General features: G+C 39.8%; 3 protein-coding genes across 3 annotated transcripts; all 3 read left to right on the top strand.

Moving 5' to 3' along the window:
- Positions 1–2273: 2273 nt before the first annotated feature.
- On the top strand, positions 2274–3113 carry LOC131056180 (asparagine--tRNA ligase, cytoplasmic 1-like; the record flags this gene model as incomplete). The annotated part of the gene is made up of 1 exon (XM_057990532.2): positions 2274–3113. A coding segment is annotated over one exon (840 nt), but the record flags the coding sequence as incomplete, so codon positions are not given.
- A 7697-nt stretch (positions 3114–10810) lies between these two features.
- Positions 10811–11650, top strand: LOC131056182 (asparagine--tRNA ligase, cytoplasmic 1-like; the record flags this gene model as incomplete). The annotated part of the gene is made up of 1 exon (XM_057990534.2): positions 10811–11650. A coding segment is annotated over one exon (840 nt), but the record flags the coding sequence as incomplete, so codon positions are not given.
- Positions 11651–19347: 7697 nt separating this feature from the next.
- LOC131066398 (asparagine--tRNA ligase, cytoplasmic 1-like) lies at positions 19348–20187 on the top strand (the record flags this gene model as incomplete). The annotated part of the gene is made up of 1 exon (XM_058001155.2): positions 19348–20187. A coding segment is annotated over one exon (840 nt), but the record flags the coding sequence as incomplete, so codon positions are not given.

The following is a 20187-nucleotide window of genomic DNA, read 5'->3' as shown; positions in this document are numbered from 1 at the left end:
GATAGGAAGATATGGAAAATCTAAAATAGGAAGAGAGGAAAAGACTAGGATAAGGAGAGAGAGATAGAGAGAGACAGAGAGATTAGGATAGGAAGAGATAGACAGACTAGGATAGGAAGAGAGGGAAAGACTAGGATAACGAGAAATAGATAGAGAGAGAGACAAAGAGAGAGAGAGATAGAGAGAGAGGGAGAGAGAGATAGAGATAGAGATAGAGGAGAGAGAGAGGGAGATTAGGATAGGAAGATATGGAAAGTCTAAGATAGGAAGAGAGGGAAAGACTAGGATAAGGAGAGAGAGATAGAGAGAGAGAGATAGGGAGAGAGAGACAGAGACAGAGAGAGAGGGGAGAGAGTGGGAGATTAGGATAGGAAGAGATGGAAGGACTAGGATAGGAAGAGAGGGAAGGACTAGGATAAGGAGAGAGAGATAGCGAGAGACAGAGACAGAGAGATAGAGAGAGAGGGGAGAGAGAGGGAGATTAAGATTGGAAGAGATGGAAAGTGTAGGATAGGAAGAGAGGGAAAGAATAGGATAACGAGATAGAGAGAGAGAGAGAGAGGGGAACAAAAGAGAGAGAGAGAGGATGGAGGGAGGGAGGGGTAAGAGAGAGAGTGGGATAGAGAGAGAAAGAGAGGGAAAGAGAGAGAGAGACAGAGACAAAGATAGAGAGAGAGAGAGATAGAGACATAGAGAGAGTGAGGGAGATTAGGATAGGAAGAGATGGAAAGTCTAGGATAGGAAGATAGGGTAAGACTAGGATAACGAGAGACAGACAGAGAGAGAGAGAGAGAGAGAGAGAAAGGCAGAGAAAAGGAGATTTGGAAAGGGATAGTGGGGGAGAAGGAGACAGAGAGAGAGAGATAGAGAGAGGTTTGGGAAAGAGGAGGGAGAGATAGAGAGAAAGAGGAGGAGAGAGATAGGGAGATTGGGAAATGGAAAGGGAGAGAGGGAGAGAGAAGGAGAGAATATGATAAGGAGAGAGAGAGAGAGAGAGACAGAGAGAGAGAGAGGGAGACAGAGAGTAGGGGATAGGAAGAGAAGGAGAGATAGAGATTGTTGGGAGTATTTAAAATTGAGTCAAATCTTGTAGGCCTATTTCAAAATTTTGCTCAGTATGTCGAAAAGGCACCTAAATAAGTCAGTTTGAATGGCTTAGTTTGCGAGAGGGTAGAGTAGAGCCGGTTGATTTTCAGAGGGTAAGGCTCGGGATTCATGTCCCACACCTTTCATTTGGCCTATTCAGTGATGTGCAACTTTCAGAATTCAATTTGGATAAGTTTACAAGGTACCCATTTTGAGGGGTGCGCTGGAAGTGCATTTTAGGCACAAATGCATATTTTATTGAGTAGCCTACTTTGAGCGATTACATCTTTTGCCTTGTTGATCATCATGAGGAAATTCAAATTGGATTCAATTCTATGCATAAATGTGAGTGAGCTCACAAATTTTCAAGTCTTAATGAATCCATTTGCTCAGTTTTTGAAGCCGATTCCATTTGCAGTTTCTATGTTTTGGCAAGTCCCTGTTTCGACAGCTAGTCGGAGCCCTATTTCGCATAAGTGTAGAAGTTGCCTAAGTAAGTTTCATGCCATAATGTTTGTTCCGGGCTGATGTTGGTATAAATGATGAGCTACGTTTCAAATTTCAAGGCTCTACCAATCCGTTTGATCGGTTTTCAAAAGAGCTCATTTTGCCATCATTTTCAGTTATCCGCACTTCCAATGTTAGATCAATTAATGTTGCCATTTTTGTGTGCATGCCGTTTGCATCTTGTCAATCTGGTGACCAAACTGAGAATTCAAAGATTTAGTATGTACTTAAAGGTACCTGTGTTCCAAATTTGAGGGCCTACGGAGGTCGTTTGATATTTTTGAGAAAGGCGTCATGTGTTGCCAGAACATTGACTTCATCAGGTCCGCAGTGTCGACAAAGCTAGTTGGCTGTTTTCGGAAATTAATATCTCTTCGCTCGGGACTCGTCTTGAGAAACTGTTTGGTAGAATTCATCCTTATATATCAAAGTACACGCCTGTCAGATGGCGAGCTCCAGAAAGATGTTTTGACAGGTTTGAAAATTATGTCTTCGCGATTAAATGCGAAAATTGTGGCGTAATTGCCTGAAGGATGTAAAATGCGATTTTATGATCCGAAAATTGTGCCGATCATTTCCAGAGGTATGTTTGAGGTCCGCGAAGCATTCCAGGGGTCAGTTGCATACAGCGTGGTTGTGGTGAGCTACATAGCTGTTTGGAAGCTATGTAAAAACAAAAACACATTCAAGCTGCGAAGGATGCTGTTAAACAGAAAACAGAAGACCTGCAAGAGTTAAAGAAGAATAACAGTGATAAGGCCTCTATAGACAATGCTCTTGAAGAACTCAACAAGGCAAAAGCTTTTCTTTCAAAATTGGAAGAAACGACTAAACTGAAACCGGGACTTCTTCAAAAGGATGGCAAATTTGACTATTCCATAGATTTCTTCTCTCGACAGGCATACTTAACTATCTCTGGTCAATTTCATGTGGAAAGCTTTGCCCACGGCCTTAGCAGCGTGTACACGTTTGGGCCAACTTTCAGACCTGAAATCTCTCCGAGCAGAAGACATCTTGTAGAGCATTGGATGGTTGAGCCAAAAATTGCATTTGCAGATCTAAAGGATGCTATGAATTGTGCAGAAGACTTGTTGAAATTCTTATGTCAGTGGTTGGTTGACAACTGCATGGACGACATGAAATTCATGGCAAATCAATTTGATAAAATTCTTTTCGCTCGTCTCCGTATAGTGACTTCCAATTCCTTTGAACGAATTACCTACACAGAGGCAGTTGATATTCTAAAAAAGAATGTCAAGTTTGAGAGGACGATAGAGTGGGGTATGGATTTCAACGCCGACCAGGAGAGATTCTTGGTGGAAGAAGTTTTCAAGAAACCAATGATTGTTTATAATCATCCCAAACAAATCAAGTCCTTTTCCATGCGTCTCAATGATGATGAAGTGACAGTTGCTTCCATGGATGTGCTTGTTCCAAAGGTAGGAGTATTGATGTCTGGAAGCCAACGGGTCAACCAAATCGCACTGGCAAATGAAACTTCCAGGCAGTCACTCAGATAATTCTTAAAAATGAAGCTCCAGGCCTAATCACTTTGTCCCACATGCGCTGGGAGAGGGACATTTTTAGTGTTTATATACAAAAACGCACAATAACATAATGTCTACGCCTTAAAGGCTTTTGACACAAGGTGTCCATGGGCGCCCAAGGTGGGGCCACGCGTGAGCACGCTTCCCGAGGTGAAGGAAAAATTGACTGGATGAAGATAAAGTGGATCCCACGTAGGCACACTTCCCGAGGCAAAAGGCAAAATTTTGCAGACGAAGGCCGAGTTAAAGAGCGAGCAAGTTCGAGAGAGATCGACGGCTTGCGCTATTTCGCAAAGGGAAGATGCACGCGAGTTAAACCAGCGAAATAGCGAGGATGAACGTGAGCCGTCCACGTGGCACGTAGGTGGCGGGTACAGCCAACAGTCCAGCACGCGGGTCCCGATGAGGTGGCGATGATGTGGCATACAAGCAAGCGGCCAAGTGGCAGTGACGAAGCAGATGACGTGGCGATGATGAAGTGTCATCCCAGGTGGCATCCGATCAACCCCATTGACCAATCAGAGGCCGCCACGTGGCAAGGCGTCAGAGCACAAATGGAGGCAAAAAATCAAATTTAAAATGATTAAATAATATAGTTCAAACTATATTGAAATTCGAAATATTTAAATGACTGAGCACAAATGAGGATAAATTCGCCCAGGGTCTAAATTTTGGCCAAAATATAAAGTATTATATATCGCCGGAAAGCTCTCAGAGCGAGGAATCCGATTATGAGGTTAATTTTGGCAAATGTGGGATATTTTGGATGCAGTTTTCACGGGAACGAAATTCAGTTAGAGAGGAGACACTTGGCAATTCAGTTGTAGATTTGATTTTATTCTCTCCTCTTTTTATTCTGAATTCTTCTCAGTTGTAAGGGTTCCAGAAATTTGGAAAATGCTCCAAATTTGATGGCTTCCACTTTCTGAATGTCAGGATCCAAATTTGTAAATGCTTTTGGTTTGTTTTAGGGTACAGAGGATTGCAATGCATTGTTGTAAATGTGATCTTAGTTGCAGGTCTTGCTTGTGTCAGGCATGAGTAACTTCCCATGATATTGTCTCTGTGTATGCATTTAATTGTTATGAATTGAATCCTCAAGGAGGCTTATAATTTGTCATCTCAAGGAGATTGTATGATTGTTTGTAGGCATTCTTCAATGAAGAGTTTAAATTCTATAATCAGTCATAAACAATGGAATGTGTCCCAGATCTGATAATTTTATGAATGGATTGAGTAATGCATTAGTACAAAGTATTAGTGCAGGGAAATGTTGTAAGGAAAAACAACTTGCATCTATGATTTATATTTGTAGTTCTGTGTGTGACTCTGCTGCCCAATGAACAAGGCACTGGTCTTTGACAGATTTGGGAATGGTCTCAGAACAACAATTTAAAAGATAAATCTATTTCCCTTTATGTTTAGGGGTGTGTTCTTCTCATTCCAAGCTCTGTTTTCATTTATGATTTATACAGATCTAGCCAATCTGTAATGTGTTCCTAATTCGGTGAGCTTGTGGAATGGTTTGTCTGCTCATTGTTGATGCAGTCTTATGTTTGTGATTGTTGTATTCAATGCATCAAAAGGGTGTCCCCCCCTAGGTCTAGCAGAACCTGAAGTGCAGGAGGATCATTAGGATCCTATGTTATGTTGTCCAAGCCCTGAAGTTCTTCATAGATTGAATTGGCTACTTCACAGATCAATTGCAGGTGTTCTTGGGTTATCACTTTTGGTGAACAACAAAAATGGCGACTCTGCTGGGGAGTAAGTGAACTATCAAGAGCCTCTGGTTAAGAAAGATTTAATTCATATAAGGTTGAGATTATCCCATCCGAGTCACCACAACAAAAATGGCGACTCTGCTGGGGAATAAATGGATATAAATGCTTGATTGATATGGTTAGAGGTTGAATGTGTTCCTAGTCCTGTCAATTTCATATCTTGCTAGTCTGTCCATGGTGTATGCACAGAGTGTAAATTGGTTTCAAGGTGAAGAAAATGCTCCTTGTTCTGGATCTGCATAATGATATGTGTATCATGTCATATTTTATGAAGGAGTAACAGTGAATGCATGGTTGAAAGTTGTGAGAAGTTCTTTCAACTATATGTGAATTTTTCCCAATCCCTTATTTGGGTGGCGACTCTGTGGTTCATACCAATGTTAAATAGCCTGGAAGAGTGTTTATTGCAGCCAGACTGAAAGAGAAACAAAGAATTTAAATATGTGTTGAATGGTGTTCTGCTGTTCAAAATATCCTCTGTGCAAGAGGTGGCGACTCTGTGATAAAAGACCGTGCCAAAGGTGAAGTGAATTTTCTGATCTATAAGTTTTATAGCTGCAAATATCTAGGTATTTTCAGAGGATTTAAATGCAAGACATCTCTTCTGAAAGTTTGAATGTATAATGTAGTTTTCCCATTTAGTGAACAGCACTAGTTTAGAGGGAAAGAGAGAATTTCAAAATCCATTTGCATATTTATGCTGCTAAAATTTTCAATGTATGTTATCCTCCGTAGTGTGCAAATGTGGAAGAATGTAATGTCAAGCAGTGTTATGAATAGATCAGTATAAGGATACTTGCTTGAAGTTTTCTATCCAAGATTTTACAATCATTTGTGGGAGTATTGAAAATGAATAGTGAAGTTTTTCAGTCTTGTGTATTTCCACATAAAGCCATGCCTAGTAAACCAGAACAACCATATAACAGGAGAAGTTTCATCATGAACCATTATGTTGCTCTAAATTTCAAAGATATTCCGGGTTACCCAAATCCCATACCCACAGAAATTAGAAAGTATTTGCCAATTTTCAGTGGGAAGAAATCAGAATCAGCGTGTCAACATGTTAAAAGATTTTCAGATTTGATAGGAGAGTTTGAAATTTGCCAAGAGGATGTATGCATGAAATTGTTTATTCAGTCATTGAAAGACGATGCAAGAGATTGGTTCTCTTTTTTACCAGTGAATTCTATTACCTCATGGGAAGAATTGATTTCAGATTTCATGGATCAATTCGATGAGAAGGTGAGTGATTCCGACTCGTTGAAAGAATTCACTTATATACAAATCAAGAAAGATGAATTGGTACCAACATTCAACATCAGATTTTCACAAGCATTGGCTAAAATTTCCAGAAAGTATAAGTTTGATGATATGGTATGTCTGGATATTTATATGAGTGCTTTTGATAAGAAGATGGGTTTCCTATTGAGGAACAAAGAACCTAAGACTTTGTATGAAGCCTTCAACACAGCTAGGGACATTGAAAATAATTTGAAATTCGGGATAGCCAAGAGATCTGTCTCTGCTGTAGTCTCTTATCAAAATGCCTTCAATGGCGAAATACCATGTGAAGCTCAACCAATCATTCCTTGTTCAGGTACATCCAGCTCCGCAGTTCCGAATGGTCTTGTTGATACATGTGCTTCAAATTTGAATGAGAGGCAAGATCCTCCACTGTTAATGTCGGTCTCTTCTCACAGTGATGATGGAATGATTAGTGTGCAATGTTGTGATAATGCTGATGCGAAGATTGATATATACAAGGGATATGTACCATTTGATTTGTATGCCGGTTATGCTGACTATGTGACTGCAAACTATCAAGTTAATCATGCATCTCCTAAGGTTAACAATAATGAAAATTATGGTAATGATGACCATCTATCTTTAAATGTTGCTGATGTATTTGATGTTCAAATACCAAATACTGGAGGATTATCAAATGTTGTTGATTACGTAAGTGAAGTTGTGAAATATGATGAAAATCAGATTTTTGTTAAGTCTGATAAATCTGAAAATGAAATTGTGAATGATGTTGATAATGTGTTCAATGCAAGTATACCCAGTGATGAATGTGTTTCAGAGTGGGGTGGTGTTGCTGATTATGAAGATAATGAGTTTTATTCCCAGCACCCTGAAGGTATGCAAGTGAACAATGAAGATCAATTTCAGGATGAGGACGATCTTGGCACAAGTGTTTCACTTTCTTTTGATCAGCAAATGAATGCCAGTTATTCAGCTGAAAGTGGTTATAAGAATTCTTATTATTCATCTTGTGAAGATGATGTAATAGAAAATCAAATTATGTACCTTAGTTATGAATCTGAAAATGAAAGTGTTTTTGAAGATAAGAATGTATGTGACGGTGCTGGTAATGTCCTTTTTTCAGATTTAAATGAACCCACACTTGAATGCTTTCAGAATTTCAAGTACCAAGATGAGGATGTGAATGTTGATAATACGCTTGAAACGGATTTGGAGTTTTTTGCTTTTGATACAAATATCCATGGTGCTGATTTCATTGATGAGAATGATGAAGCTTCCCCTGGTGCAGAACAAATTTGTAATGCTGATGTAGTTCTGAACATCAGTAGCATGGGTTGTAAGAATTTACTTCATGATGAAGATAAGAGGCATGGGTTATGTTATGACTTTTTCAGACCACAAATGGAAGTGTTTCAGGTAGACATAAGTCTAGATGAAGAAGATTTAGCTGAGGATTTGCTTCAGCCAGAGGTATGCATTCTTTTTCATGAATGGGATGTTGAGAATGCAGAGGTTTTCAATTGGATAAGCAAGGAGAGTGTGAGGTGTGATCAGCATAGTGAAGTATCACATCCGGATTGTAATATTTGTGTTCCTTGTTTGCATCCGTTGGTTTGTAGTATCCCTCATTCTAGTGATTTAAATGATAATAAGGTATGTGCTGATGAGTTTTACAATATTGAAAATGAATGTTTTACTTTTAGAGTTCAGAATGATCATGTCCTTGAAAATGGTAGAATTGATCAGGACAGTGAAAGGTATATTAGCTTGTGGGAATGCCTCTATGGTGATTTGTTTCATGATTTTACTTGTGTTGAAGTAGTGTGTGATTACAAAGTTCAGAATCAGATAAAGGGTAAGCACACTAGCTGTTTCAGTAATGAGACAAGAGAGGTGGATTTTAAGAGCTATGCTCGTTTGTTACTGGAAGATGCCTTTGTTTGGATCATGGTGTCAAGTGATGAAAATCAGATTTTTGACAGAGGTAAATGCTAAGATTGATTGAGTAGCTTGTATTCAGTTTTAAGCATGTTTGTATCTATTGTACAGTCGCTTTGCTTCAGTTGTGTGGTGTTCAATAAAGTGCCCTGCTGTTTGGGTAGAATAAGGAAGCCCTGTTTTGAGAAGAGAAGAATTGAGAGAAGAATGACCCATTTTTTGGGTGGTCTGCTTAACTAAAGATATCTGGATTCTTGTGTTGATCTCGCAATCAACCATCCCCAGTCAGAGCCACTGTTGGGAGTATTTAAAATTGAGTCAAATCTTGTAGGCCTATTTCAAAATTTTGCTCAGTATGTCGAAAAGGCACCTAAATAAGTCAGTTTGAATGGCTTAGTTTGCGAGAGGGTAGAGTAGAGACGGTTGATTTTCAGAGGGTAAGGCTCGGGATTCATGTCCCACACCTTTCATTTGGCCTATTCAGTGATGTGCAACTTTCAGAATTCAATTTGGATAAGTTTACAAGGTACCCATTTTGAGGGGTGCGCTGGAAGTGCATTTTAGGCACAAATGCATATTTTATTGAGTAGCCTACTTTGAGCGATTACATCTTTTGCCTTGTTGATCATCATGAGGAAATTCAAAGTGGATTCAATTCTATGCATAAATGTGAGTGAGCTCACAAATTTTCAAGTCTTAATGAATCCATTTGCTCAGTTTTTGAAGCCGATTCCATTTGCAGTTTCTATGTTTTGGCAAGTCCCTGTTTCGACAGCTAGTCGGAGCCCTGTTTCGCATAAGTGTAGAAGTTGCCTAAGTAAGCGTCATGCCATAATGTTTGTTCCGGGCTGATGTTGGTATAAATAATGAGCTACGTTTCAAATTTCAAGGCTCTACCAATCCGTTTGATCGGTTTTCAAAAGAGCTCATTTTGCCATCATTTTCAGTTATCCGCACTTCCAGTGTTAGATCAATTAATGTTGCCATTTTTGTGTGCATGCCGTTTGCATCTTGTCAATCTGGTGACCGAACTGAGAATTCAAAGATTTAGTATGTACTTAAAGGTACCTGTGTTCCAAATTTGAGGGCCTACGGAGGTCGTTTGATATTTTTGAGAAAGGCGTCATGTGTTGCCAGAACATTGACTTCATCAGGTCCGCAGTGTCGACAAAGCTAGTTGGCCGTTTTCGGAAATTAATATCTCTTCGCTCGGGACTCGTCTTGAGAAACTGTTTGGTAGAAGTCATCCTTATATATCAAAGTACATGCCTGTCAGATGGCGAGCTCCAGAAAGATGTTTTGACAGGTTTGAAAATTATGTCTTCGCGATTAAATGCGAAAATTGTGGCGTAATTGCCTGAAGGATGTAAAATGCGATTTTATGATCCGAAAATTGTGCCGATCATTTCCAGAGGTATGTTTGAGGTCCGCGAAGCATTCCAGGGGTCAGTTGCATGAAAACAAAATTTTTTTTTAGTCGGACCCACTTTGGGGCCCGACCTGGTTCACGCCTGTGCATTGATTTTGTGGCGAGAATGCTCTTAGTGCATGACTTTATGATGCATAAAGATATAGGCTTGCATAGTAGTGTCATTATTTGTTCATGTTGAATGTTCTGCGGACCAATGTTCATGGGAATGGAAGTGTTCATATAGGCCGAGAAGAGAGATTCCACCTTTAGTTCGATCCCGCAACTGAATTCCATGAGAATAGCGTTCTCTGGAATTGAAATCACTGTGTTCTTTGTGGACAATATCCCAATTAGGAAAATACAACATATTGAGATGGGCAATGTTCAGCGGTTTTGTAACTCCAGTGCAGTTCAGCGGGTTGATGTCATGTATGGCAATGAAACATATGCGATTGTTCGCACGCCATCACTAAAGAGTCCATTGACTTGAGTTTCATGAGATGTATCCCTGAGGTGTGGGCGATACAATCTAGATTTTAAGCATGGTGAATAGATTCCAGGAAGCCCCAAATCAAATGCCAAATAAAGCCCCAAGCGTCGTGGATGAGGAAGGATGTTAAGTTGAAGATTAAATAAAGTATGGGATGGCAGATGTCTTGAGGTTTCAATAGCTTTTGAAACAAGCAAATTCTAGCTATCTTTTTCTCCCCACGTGCAACAAAATAGACTTCCAAGGCAGCATAGTGGCTAAAGTGGTTTGCAAGAGATTTTAACAGCTCACGTGGTAGAGAAAAGGGGCCACAAAGATAAATGAAACCCAGCCCACACCCATTCCTTCCTCCACGTGATGATTGGTAGAGGGTGCTGATGCTCTTAACAATTGCAAACCAATACTATGTCTCCTTTCCCCTGCATAGTGTTCAGAATGGCGTTGACATCCAATAGCTTTACATCCTCCATTGGCACTTAGAAAATGGGAAAGTGATGTAATGATAACATTCAAGCAAAGTGCCTCCAAGTACGTGGTTTTGGAGTATATTAAAGTGCTGAATAATGCCTCTGCGTAGAAGCTTGTGGAGCAGCGTAGGAGACTGGCAGAGACGTGGAAGACAGCAAAGCATTGAAACTTCAATGTCCCCCCTCTCCATCGCGGTGTGGTGTATGCAGTGTGAATCCCCCCTCACACTCCTCCCTCGCACTTCGTAGATCTTCCTTGCATACAGCGTGGCTGTGGTGAGCTACATAGCTGTTTGGAAGCTATGTAAAAACAAAAACACATTCAAGCTGCGAAGGATGCTGTTAAACAGAAAACAGAAGACCTGCAAGAGTTAAAGAAGAATAACAGTGATAAGGCCTCTATAGACAATGCTCTTGAAGAACTCAACAAGGCAAAAGCTTTTCTTTCAAAATTGGAAGAAACGACTAAACTGAAACCGGGACTTCTTCAAAAGGATGGCAAATTTGACTATTCCACAGATTTCTTCTCTCGACAGGCATACTTAACTGTCTCTGGTCAATTTCATGTGGAAAGCTTTGCCCACGGCCTTAGCAGTGTGTACACGTTTGGGCCAACTTTCAGACCTGAAATCTCTCCGAGCAGAAGACATCTTGTAGAGCATTGGATGGTTGAGCCAAAAATTGCATTTGCAGATCTAAAGGATGCTATGAATTGTGCAGAAGACTTGTTGAAATTCTTATGTCAGTGGTTGGTTGACAACTGCATGGACGACATGAAATTCATGGAAAATCAATTTGATAAAATTCTTTTCGATCGTCTCCGTCTAGTGACTTCCAATTCCTTTGAACGAATTACCTACACAGAGGCAGTTGATATTCTAAAAAAGAATGTCAAGTTTGAGAGGACGATAGAGTGGGGTATGGATTTCAACGCCGACCAGGAGAGATTCTTGGTGGAAGAAGTTTTCAAGAAACCAATGATTGTTTATAATCATCCCAAACAAATCAAGTCCTTTTCCATGCGTCTCAATGATGATGAAGTGACAGTTGCTTCCATGGATGTGCTTGTTCCAAAGGTAGGAGTATTGATGTCTGGAAGCCAACGGGTCAACCAAATCGCACTGGCAAATGAAACTTCCAGGCAGTCACTCAGATAATTCTTAAAAATGAAGCTCCAGGCCTAATCACTTTGTCCCACATGCGCTGGGAGAGGGACATTTTTAGTGTTTATATACAAAAACGCACAATAACATAATGTCTACGCCTTAAAGGCTTTTGACACAAGGTGCCCATGGGCGCCCAAGGTGGGGCCACGCGTGAGCACGCTTCCCGAGGTGAAGGAAAAATTAACTGGACGAAGATAAAGTGGATCCCACGCAGGCACACTTCCCGAGGCAAAAGGCAAAATTTTGCAGACGAAGGCCGAGTTAAAGAGCGAGCAAGTTCGAGAGAGATCGACGGCTTGCGCTATTTCGCAAAGGGAAGATGCACGCGAGTTAAACCAGCGAAATAGCGAGGATGAACGTGAGCCGTCCACGTGGCACGTAGGTGGCGGGTACAGCCAACAGTCCAGCACGCGGGTCCCGATGAGGTGGCGATGATGTGGCATACAAGCAAGCGGCCAAGTGGCAGTGACGAAGCAGATGACGTGGCGATGATGAAGTGTCATCCCAGGTGGCATCCGATCAACCCCATTGACCAATCAGAGGCCGCCACGTGGCAAGGCGTCAGAGCACAAATGGAGGCAAAAAATCAAATTTAAAATGATTAAATAATATAGTTCAAACTATATTGAAATTCGAAATATTTAAATGACTGAGCACAAATGAGGATAAATTCGCCCAGGGTCTAAATTTTGGCCAAAATATAAAGTATTATATATCGCCGGAAAGCTCTCGGAGCGAGGAATCCGATTATGAGGTTAATTTTGGCAAATGTGGGATATTTTGGATGCAGTTTTCACGGGAACGAAATTCAGTTAGAGAGGAGACACTTGGCAATTCAGTTGCAGATTTGATTTTATTCTCTCCTCTTTTTATTCTGAATTCTTCTCAGTTGTAAGGGTTCCAGAAATTTGGAAAATGCTCCAAATTTGATGGCTTCCACTTTCTGAATGTCAGGATCCAAATTTGTAAATGCTTTTGGTTTGTTTTAGGGTACAGAGGATTGCAATGCATTGTTGTAAATGTGATCTTAGTTGCAGGTCTTGCTTGTGTCAGGCATGAGTAACTTCCCATGATATTGTCTCTGTGTATGCATTTAATTGTTATGAATTGAATCCTCAAGGAGGCTTATAATTTGTCATCTCAAGGAGATTGTATGATTGTTTGTAGGCATTCTTCAATGAAGAGTTTAAATTCTATAATCAGTCATAAACAATGGAATGTGTCCCAGATCTGATAATTTTATGAATGGATTGAGTAATGCATTAGTACAAAGTATTAGTGCAGGGAAATGTTGTAAGGAAAAACAACTTGCATCTATGATTTATATTTGTAGTTCTGTGTGTGACTCTGCTGCCCAATGAACAAGGCACTGGTCTTTGACAGATTTGGGAATGGTCTCAGAACAACAATTTAAAAGATAAATCTATTTCCCTTTATGTTTAGGGGTGTGTTCTTCTCATTCCAAGCTCTGTTTTCATTTATGATTTATACAGATCTAGCCAATCTGTAATGTGTTCCTAATTCGGTGAGCTTGTGGAATGGTTTGTCTGCTCATTGTTGATGCAGTCTTATGTTTGTGATTGTTGTATTCAATGCATCAAAAGGGTGTCCCCCCCTAGGTCTAGCAGAACCTGAAGTGCAGGAGGATCATTAGGATCCTATGTTATGTTGTCCAAGCCCTGAAGTTCTTCATAGATTGAATTGGCTACTTCACAGATCAATTGCAGGTGTTCTTGGGTTATCACTTTTGGTGAACAACAAAAATGGCGACTCTGCTGGGGAGTAAGTGAACTATCAAGAGCCTCTGGTTAAGAAAGATTTAATTCATATAAGGTTGAGATTATCCCATCCGAGTCACCACAACAAAAATGGCGACTCTGCTGGGGAATAAATGGATATAAATGCTTGATTGATATGGTTAGAGGTTGAATGTGTTCCTAGTCCTGTCAATTTCATATCTTGCTAGTCTGTCCATGGTGTATGCACAGAGTGTAAATTGGTTTCAAGGTGAAGAAAATGCTCCTTGTTCTGGATCTGCATAATGATATGTGTATCATGTCATATTTTATGAAGGAGTAACAGTGAATGCATGGTTGAAAGTTGTGAGAAGTTCTTTCAACTATATGTGAATTTTTCCCAATCCCTTATTTGGGTGGCGACTCTGTGGTTCATACCAATGTTAAATAGCCTGGAAGAGTGTTTATTGCAGCCAGACTGAAAGAGAAACAAAGAATTTAAATATGTGTTGAATGGTGTTCTGCTGTTCAAAATATCCTCTGTGCAAGAGGTGGCGACTCTGTGATAAAAGACCGTGCCAAAGGTGAAGTGAATTTTCTGATCTATAAGTTTTATAGCTGCAAATATCTAGGTATTTTCAGAGGATTTAAATGCAAGACATCTCTTCTGAAAGTTTGAATGTATAATGTAGTTTTCCCATTTAGTGAACAGCACTAGTTTAGAGGGAAAGAGAGAATTTCAAAATCCATTTGCATATTTATGCTGCTAAAATTTTCAATGTATGTTATCCTCCGTAGTGTGCAAATGTGGAAGAATGTAATGTCAAGCAGTGTTATGAATAGATCAGTATAAGGATACTTGCTTGAAGTTTTCTATCCAAGATTTTACAATCATTTGTGGGAGTATTGAAAATGAATAGTGAAGTTTTTCAGTCTTGTGTATTTCCACATAAAGCCATGCCTAGTAAACCAGAACAACCATATAACAGGAGAAGTTTCATCATGAACCATTATGTTGCTCTAAATTTCAAAGATATTCCGGGTTACCCAAATCCCATACCCACAGAAATTAGAAAGTATTTGCCAATTTTCAGTGGGAAGAAATCAGAATCAGCGTGTCAACATGTTAAAAGATTTTCAGATTTGATAGGAGAGTTTGAAATTTGCCAAGAGGATGTATGCATGAAATTGTTTATTCAGTCATTGAAAGACGATGCAAGAGATTGGTTCTCTTTTTTACCAGTGAATTCTATTACCTCATGGGAAGAATTGATTTCAGATTTCATGGATCAATTCGATGAGAAGGTGAGTGATTCCGACTCGTTGAAAGAATTCACTTATATACAAATCAAGAAAGATGAATTGGTACCAACATTCAACATCAGATTTTCACAAGCATTGGCTAAAATTTCCAGAAAGTATAAGTTTGATGATATGGTATGTCTGGATATTTATATGAGTGCTTTTGATAAGAAGATGGGTTTCCTATTGAGGAACAAAGAACCTAAGACTTTGTATGAAGCCTTCAACACAGCTAGGGACATTGAAAATAATTTGAAATTCGGGATAGCCAAGAGATCTGTCTCTGCTGTAGTCTCTTATCAAAATGCCTTCAATGGCGAAATACCATGTGAAGCTCAACCAATCATTCCTTGTTCAGGTACATCCAGCTCCGCAGTTCCGAATGGTCTTGTTGATACATGTGCTTCAAATTTGAATGAGAGGCAAGATCCTCCACTGTTAATGTCGGTCTCTTCTCACAGTGATGATGGAATGATTAGTGTGCAATGTTGTGATAATGCTGATGCGAAGATTGATATATACAAGGGATATGTACCATTTGATTTGTATGCCGGTTATGCTGACTATGTGACTGCAAACTATCAAGTTAATCATGCATCTCCTAAGGTTAACAATAATGAAAATTATGGTAATGATGACCATCTATCTTTAAATGTTGCTGATGTATTTGATGTTCAAATACCAAATACTGGAGGATTATCAAATGTTGTTGATTACGTAAGTGAAGTTGTGAAATATGATGAAAATCAGATTTTTGTTAAGTCTGATAAATCTGAAAATGAAATTGTGAATGATGTTGATAATGTGTTCAGTGCAAGTATACCCAGTGATGAATGTGTTTCAGAGTGGGGTGGTGTTGCTGATTATGAAGATAATGAGTTTTATTCCCAGCACCCTGAAGGTATGCAAGTGAACAATGAAGATCAATTTCAGGATGAGGACGATCTTGGCACAAGTGTTTCACTTTCTTTTGATCAGCAAATGAATGCCAGTTATTCAGCTGAAAGTGGTTATAAGAATTCTTATTATTCATCTTGTGAAGATGATGTAATAGAAAATCAAATTATGTACCTTAGTTATGAATCTGAAAATGAAAGTGTTTTTGAAGATAAGAATGTATGTGACGGTGCTGGTAATGTCCTTTTTTCAGATTTAAATGAACCCACACTTGAATGCTTTCAGAATTTCAAGTACCAAGATGAGGATGTGAATGTTGATAATACGCTTGAAACGGATTTGGAGTTTTTTGCTTTTGATACAAATATCCATGGTGCTGATTTCATTGATGAGAATGATGAAGCTTCCCCTGGTGCAGATCAAATTTGTAATGCTGATGTAGTTCTGAACATCAGTAGCATGGGTTGTAAGAATTTACTTCATGATGAAGATAAGAGGCATGGGTTATGTTATGACTTTTTCAGACCACAAATGGAAGTGTTTCAGGTAGACATAAGTCTAGATGAAGAAGATTTAGCTGAGGATTTGCTTCAGCCAGAGGTATGCATTCTTTTTCATGAATGGGATGTTGAGAATGCGGAGGTTTTCAATTGGATAAGCAAGGATAGTGTGAGGTGTGATCAGCATAGTGAAGTATCACATCCGGATTGTAATATTTGTGTTCCTTGTTTGCATCCGTTGGTTTGTAGTATCCCTCATTCTAGTGATTTAAATGATAATAAGGTATGTGCTGATGAGTTTTACAATATTGAAAATGAATGTTTTACTTTTAGAGTTCAGCATGATCATGTCCTTGAAAATGGTAGAATTGATCAGTACAGTGAAAGGTATATTAGCTTGTGGGAATGCCTCTATGGTGATTTGTTTCATGATTTTACTTGTGTTGAAGTAGTGTGTGATTACAAAGTTCAGAATCAGATAAAGGGTAAGCACACTAGCTGTTTCAGTAATGAGACAAGAGAGGTGGATTTTAAGAGCTATGCTCGTTTGTTACTGGAAGATGCCTTTGTTTGGATCATGGTGTCAAGTGATGAAAATCAGATTTTTGACAGAGGTAAATGCTAAGATTGATTGAGCAGCTTGTATTCAGTTTTAAGCATGTTTGTATCTATTGTACAGTCGCTTTGCTTCAGTTGTGTGGTGTTCAATAAAGTGCCCTGCTGTTTGGGTAGAATAAGGAAGCCCTGTTTTGAGAAGAGAAGAATTGAGAGAAGAATGACCCATTTTTTGGGTGGTCTGCTTAACTAAAGATATCTGGATTCTTGTGTTGATCTCGCAATCAACCATCCCCAGTCAGAGCCACTGTTGGGAGTATTTAAAATTGAGTCAAATCTTGTAGGCCTATTTCAAAATTTTGCTCAGTATGTCGAAAAGGCACCTAAATAAGTCAGTTTGAATGGCTTAGTTTGCGAGAGGGTAGAGTAGAGACGGTTGATTTTCAGAGGGTAAGGCTCGGGATTCATGTCCCACACCTTTCATTTGGCCTATTCAGTGATGTGCAACTTTCAGAATTCAATTTGGATAAGTTTACAAGGTACCCATTTTGAGGGGTGCGCTGGAAGTGCATTTTAGGCACAAATGCATATTTTATTGAGTAGCCTACTTTGAGCGATTACATCTTTTGCCTTGTTGATCATCATGAGTAAATTCAAAGTGGATTCAATTCTATACATAAATGTGAGTGAGCTCACAAATTTTCAAGTCTTAATGAATCCATTTGCTCAGTTTTTGAAGCCGATTCCATTTGCAGTTTCTATGTTTTGGCAAGTCCCTGTTTCGACAGCTAGTCGGAGCCCTGTTTCGCATAAGTGTAGAAGTTGCCTAAGTAAGCGTCATGCCATAATGTTTGTTTCGGGCTGATGTTGGTATAAATGATGAGCTACGTTTCAAATTTCAAGGCTCTACCAATCCGTTTGATCGGTTTTCAAAAGAGCTCATTTTGCCATCATTTTCAGTTATCCGCACTTCCAGTGTTAGATCAATTAATGTTGCCATTTTTGTGTGCATGCCGTTTGCATCTTGTCAATCTGGTGACCGAACTGAGAATTCAAAGATTTAGTATGTACTTAAAGGTACCTGTGTTCCAAATTTGAGGGCCTACGGAGGTCGTTTGATATTTTTGAGAAAGGCGTCATAAGTTGCCAGAACATTGACTTCATCAGGTCCGTAGTGTCGACAAAGCTAGTTGGCCGTTTTCGGAAATTAATATCTCTTCGCTCGGGACTCGTCTTGAGAAACTGTTTGGTAGAAGTCATCCTTATATATCAAAGTACACGCCTGTCAGATGGCGAGCTCCAGAAAGATGTTTTGACAGGTTTGAAAATTATGTCTTCGCGATTAAATGCGAAAATTGTGGCGTAATTGCCTGAAGGATGTAAAATGCGATTTTATGATCCGAAAATTGTGCCGATCATTTCCAGAGGTATGTTTGAGGTCCGCGAAGCATTCCAGGGGTCAGTTGCATGAAAACGAAATTTTCTTTTAGTCGGACCCACTTTGGGGCCCGACCTGGTTCACGCCTGTGCATTGATTTTGTGGCGAGAATGCTCTTAGTGCATGACTTTATGATGCATAAAGATATAGGCTTGCATAGTAGTGTCATTATTTGTTCATGTTGAATGTTCTGCGGACCAATGTTCATGGGAATGGAAGTGTTCATATAGGCCGAGAAGAGAGATTCCACCTTTAGTTCGATCCCGCAACTGAATTCCATGAGAATAGCGTTCTCTGGAATTGAAATCACTGTGTTCTTTGTGGACAATATCCCAATTAGGAAAATACAACATATTGAGATGGGCAATGTTCAGCGGTTTTGTAACTCCAGTGCAGTTCAGCGGGTTGATGTCATGTATGGCAATGAAACATATGCGATTGTTCGCACGCCATCACTAAAGAGTCCATTGACTTGAGTTTCATGAGATGTATCCCTGAGGTGTGGGCGATACAATCTAGATTTTAAGCATGGTGAATAGATTCCAGGAAGCCCCAAATCAAATGCCAAATAAAGCCCCAAGCGTCGTGGATGAGGAAGGATGTTAAGTTGAAGATTAAATAAAGTATGGGATGGCAGATGTCTTGAGGTTTCAATAGCTTTTGAAACAAGCAAATTCTAGCTATCTTTTTCTCCCCACGTGCAACAAAATAGACTTCCAAGGCAACATAGTGGCTAAAGTGGTTTGCAAGAGATTTTAACAGCTCACGTGGTAGAGAAAAGGGGCCACAAAGATAAATGAAACCCAGCCCACACCCATTCCTTCCTCCACGTGATGATTGGTAGAGGGTGCTGATGCTCTTAACAATTGCAAACCAATACTATGTCTCCTTTCCCCTGCATAGTGTTCAGAATGGCGTTGACATCCAATAGCTTTACATCCTCCATTGGCACTTAGAAAATGGGAAAGTGATGTAATGATAACATTCAAGCAAAGTGCCTCCAAGTACGTGGTTTTGGAGTATATTAAAGTGCTGAATAATGCCTCTGCGTAGAAGCTTGTGGAGCAGCGTAGGAGACTGGCAGAGACGTGGAAGACAGCAAAGCATTGAAACTTCAATGTCCCCCCTCTCCATCGCGGTGTGGTGTATGCAGTGTGAATCCCCCCTCACACTCCTCCCTCGCACTTCGTAGATCTTCCTTGCATACAGCGTGGTTGTGGTGAGCTACATAGCTGTTTGGAAGCTATGTAAAAACAAAAACACATTCAAGCTGCGAAGGATGCTGTTAAACAGAAAACAGAAGACCTGCAAGAGTTAAAGAAGAATAACAGTGATAAGGCCTCTATAGACAATGCTCTTGAAGAACTCAACAAGGCAAAAGCTTTTCTTTCAAAATTGGAAGAAACGACTAAACTGAAACCGGGACTTCTTCAAAAGGATGGCAAATTTGACTATTCCACAGATTTCTTCTCTCGACAGGCATACTTAACTGTCTCTGGTCAATTTCATGTGGAAAGCTTTGCCCACGGCCTTAGCAGTGTGTACACGTTTGGGCCAACTTTCAGACCTGAAATCTCTCCGAGCAGAAGACATCTTGTAGAGCATTGGATGGTTGAGCCAAAAATTGCATTTGCAGATCTAAAGGATGCTATGAATTGTGCAGAAGACTTGTTGAAATTCTTATGTCAGTGGTTGGTTGACAACTGCATGGACGACATGAAATTCATGGCAAATCAATTTGATAAAATTCTTTTCGATCGTCTCCGTCTAGTGACTTCCAATTCCTTTGAACGAATTACCTACACAGAGGCAGTTGATATTCTGAAAAAGAATGTCAAGTTTGAGAGGACGATAGAGTGGGGTATGGATTTCAACGCCGACCAGGAGAGATTCTTGGTGGAAGAAGTTTTCAAGAAACCAATGATTGTTTATAATCATCCCAAACAAATCAAGTCCTTTTCCATGCGTCTCAATGATGATGAAGTGACAGTTGCTTCCATGGATGTGCTTGTTCCAAAGGTAGGAGTATTGATGTCTGGAAGCCAACGGGTCAACCAAATCGCACTGGCAAATGAAACTTCCAGGCAGTCACTCAGATAA

This window comes from Cryptomeria japonica, chromosome 9 (genome assembly GCF_030272615.1).
Source record: "Cryptomeria japonica chromosome 9, Sugi_1.0, whole genome shotgun sequence".
NCBI classification, from domain to species: domain Eukaryota; kingdom Viridiplantae; phylum Streptophyta; class Pinopsida; order Cupressales; family Cupressaceae; genus Cryptomeria; species Cryptomeria japonica.
This window is presented reverse-complemented; position numbering and strand designations above follow the sequence as displayed.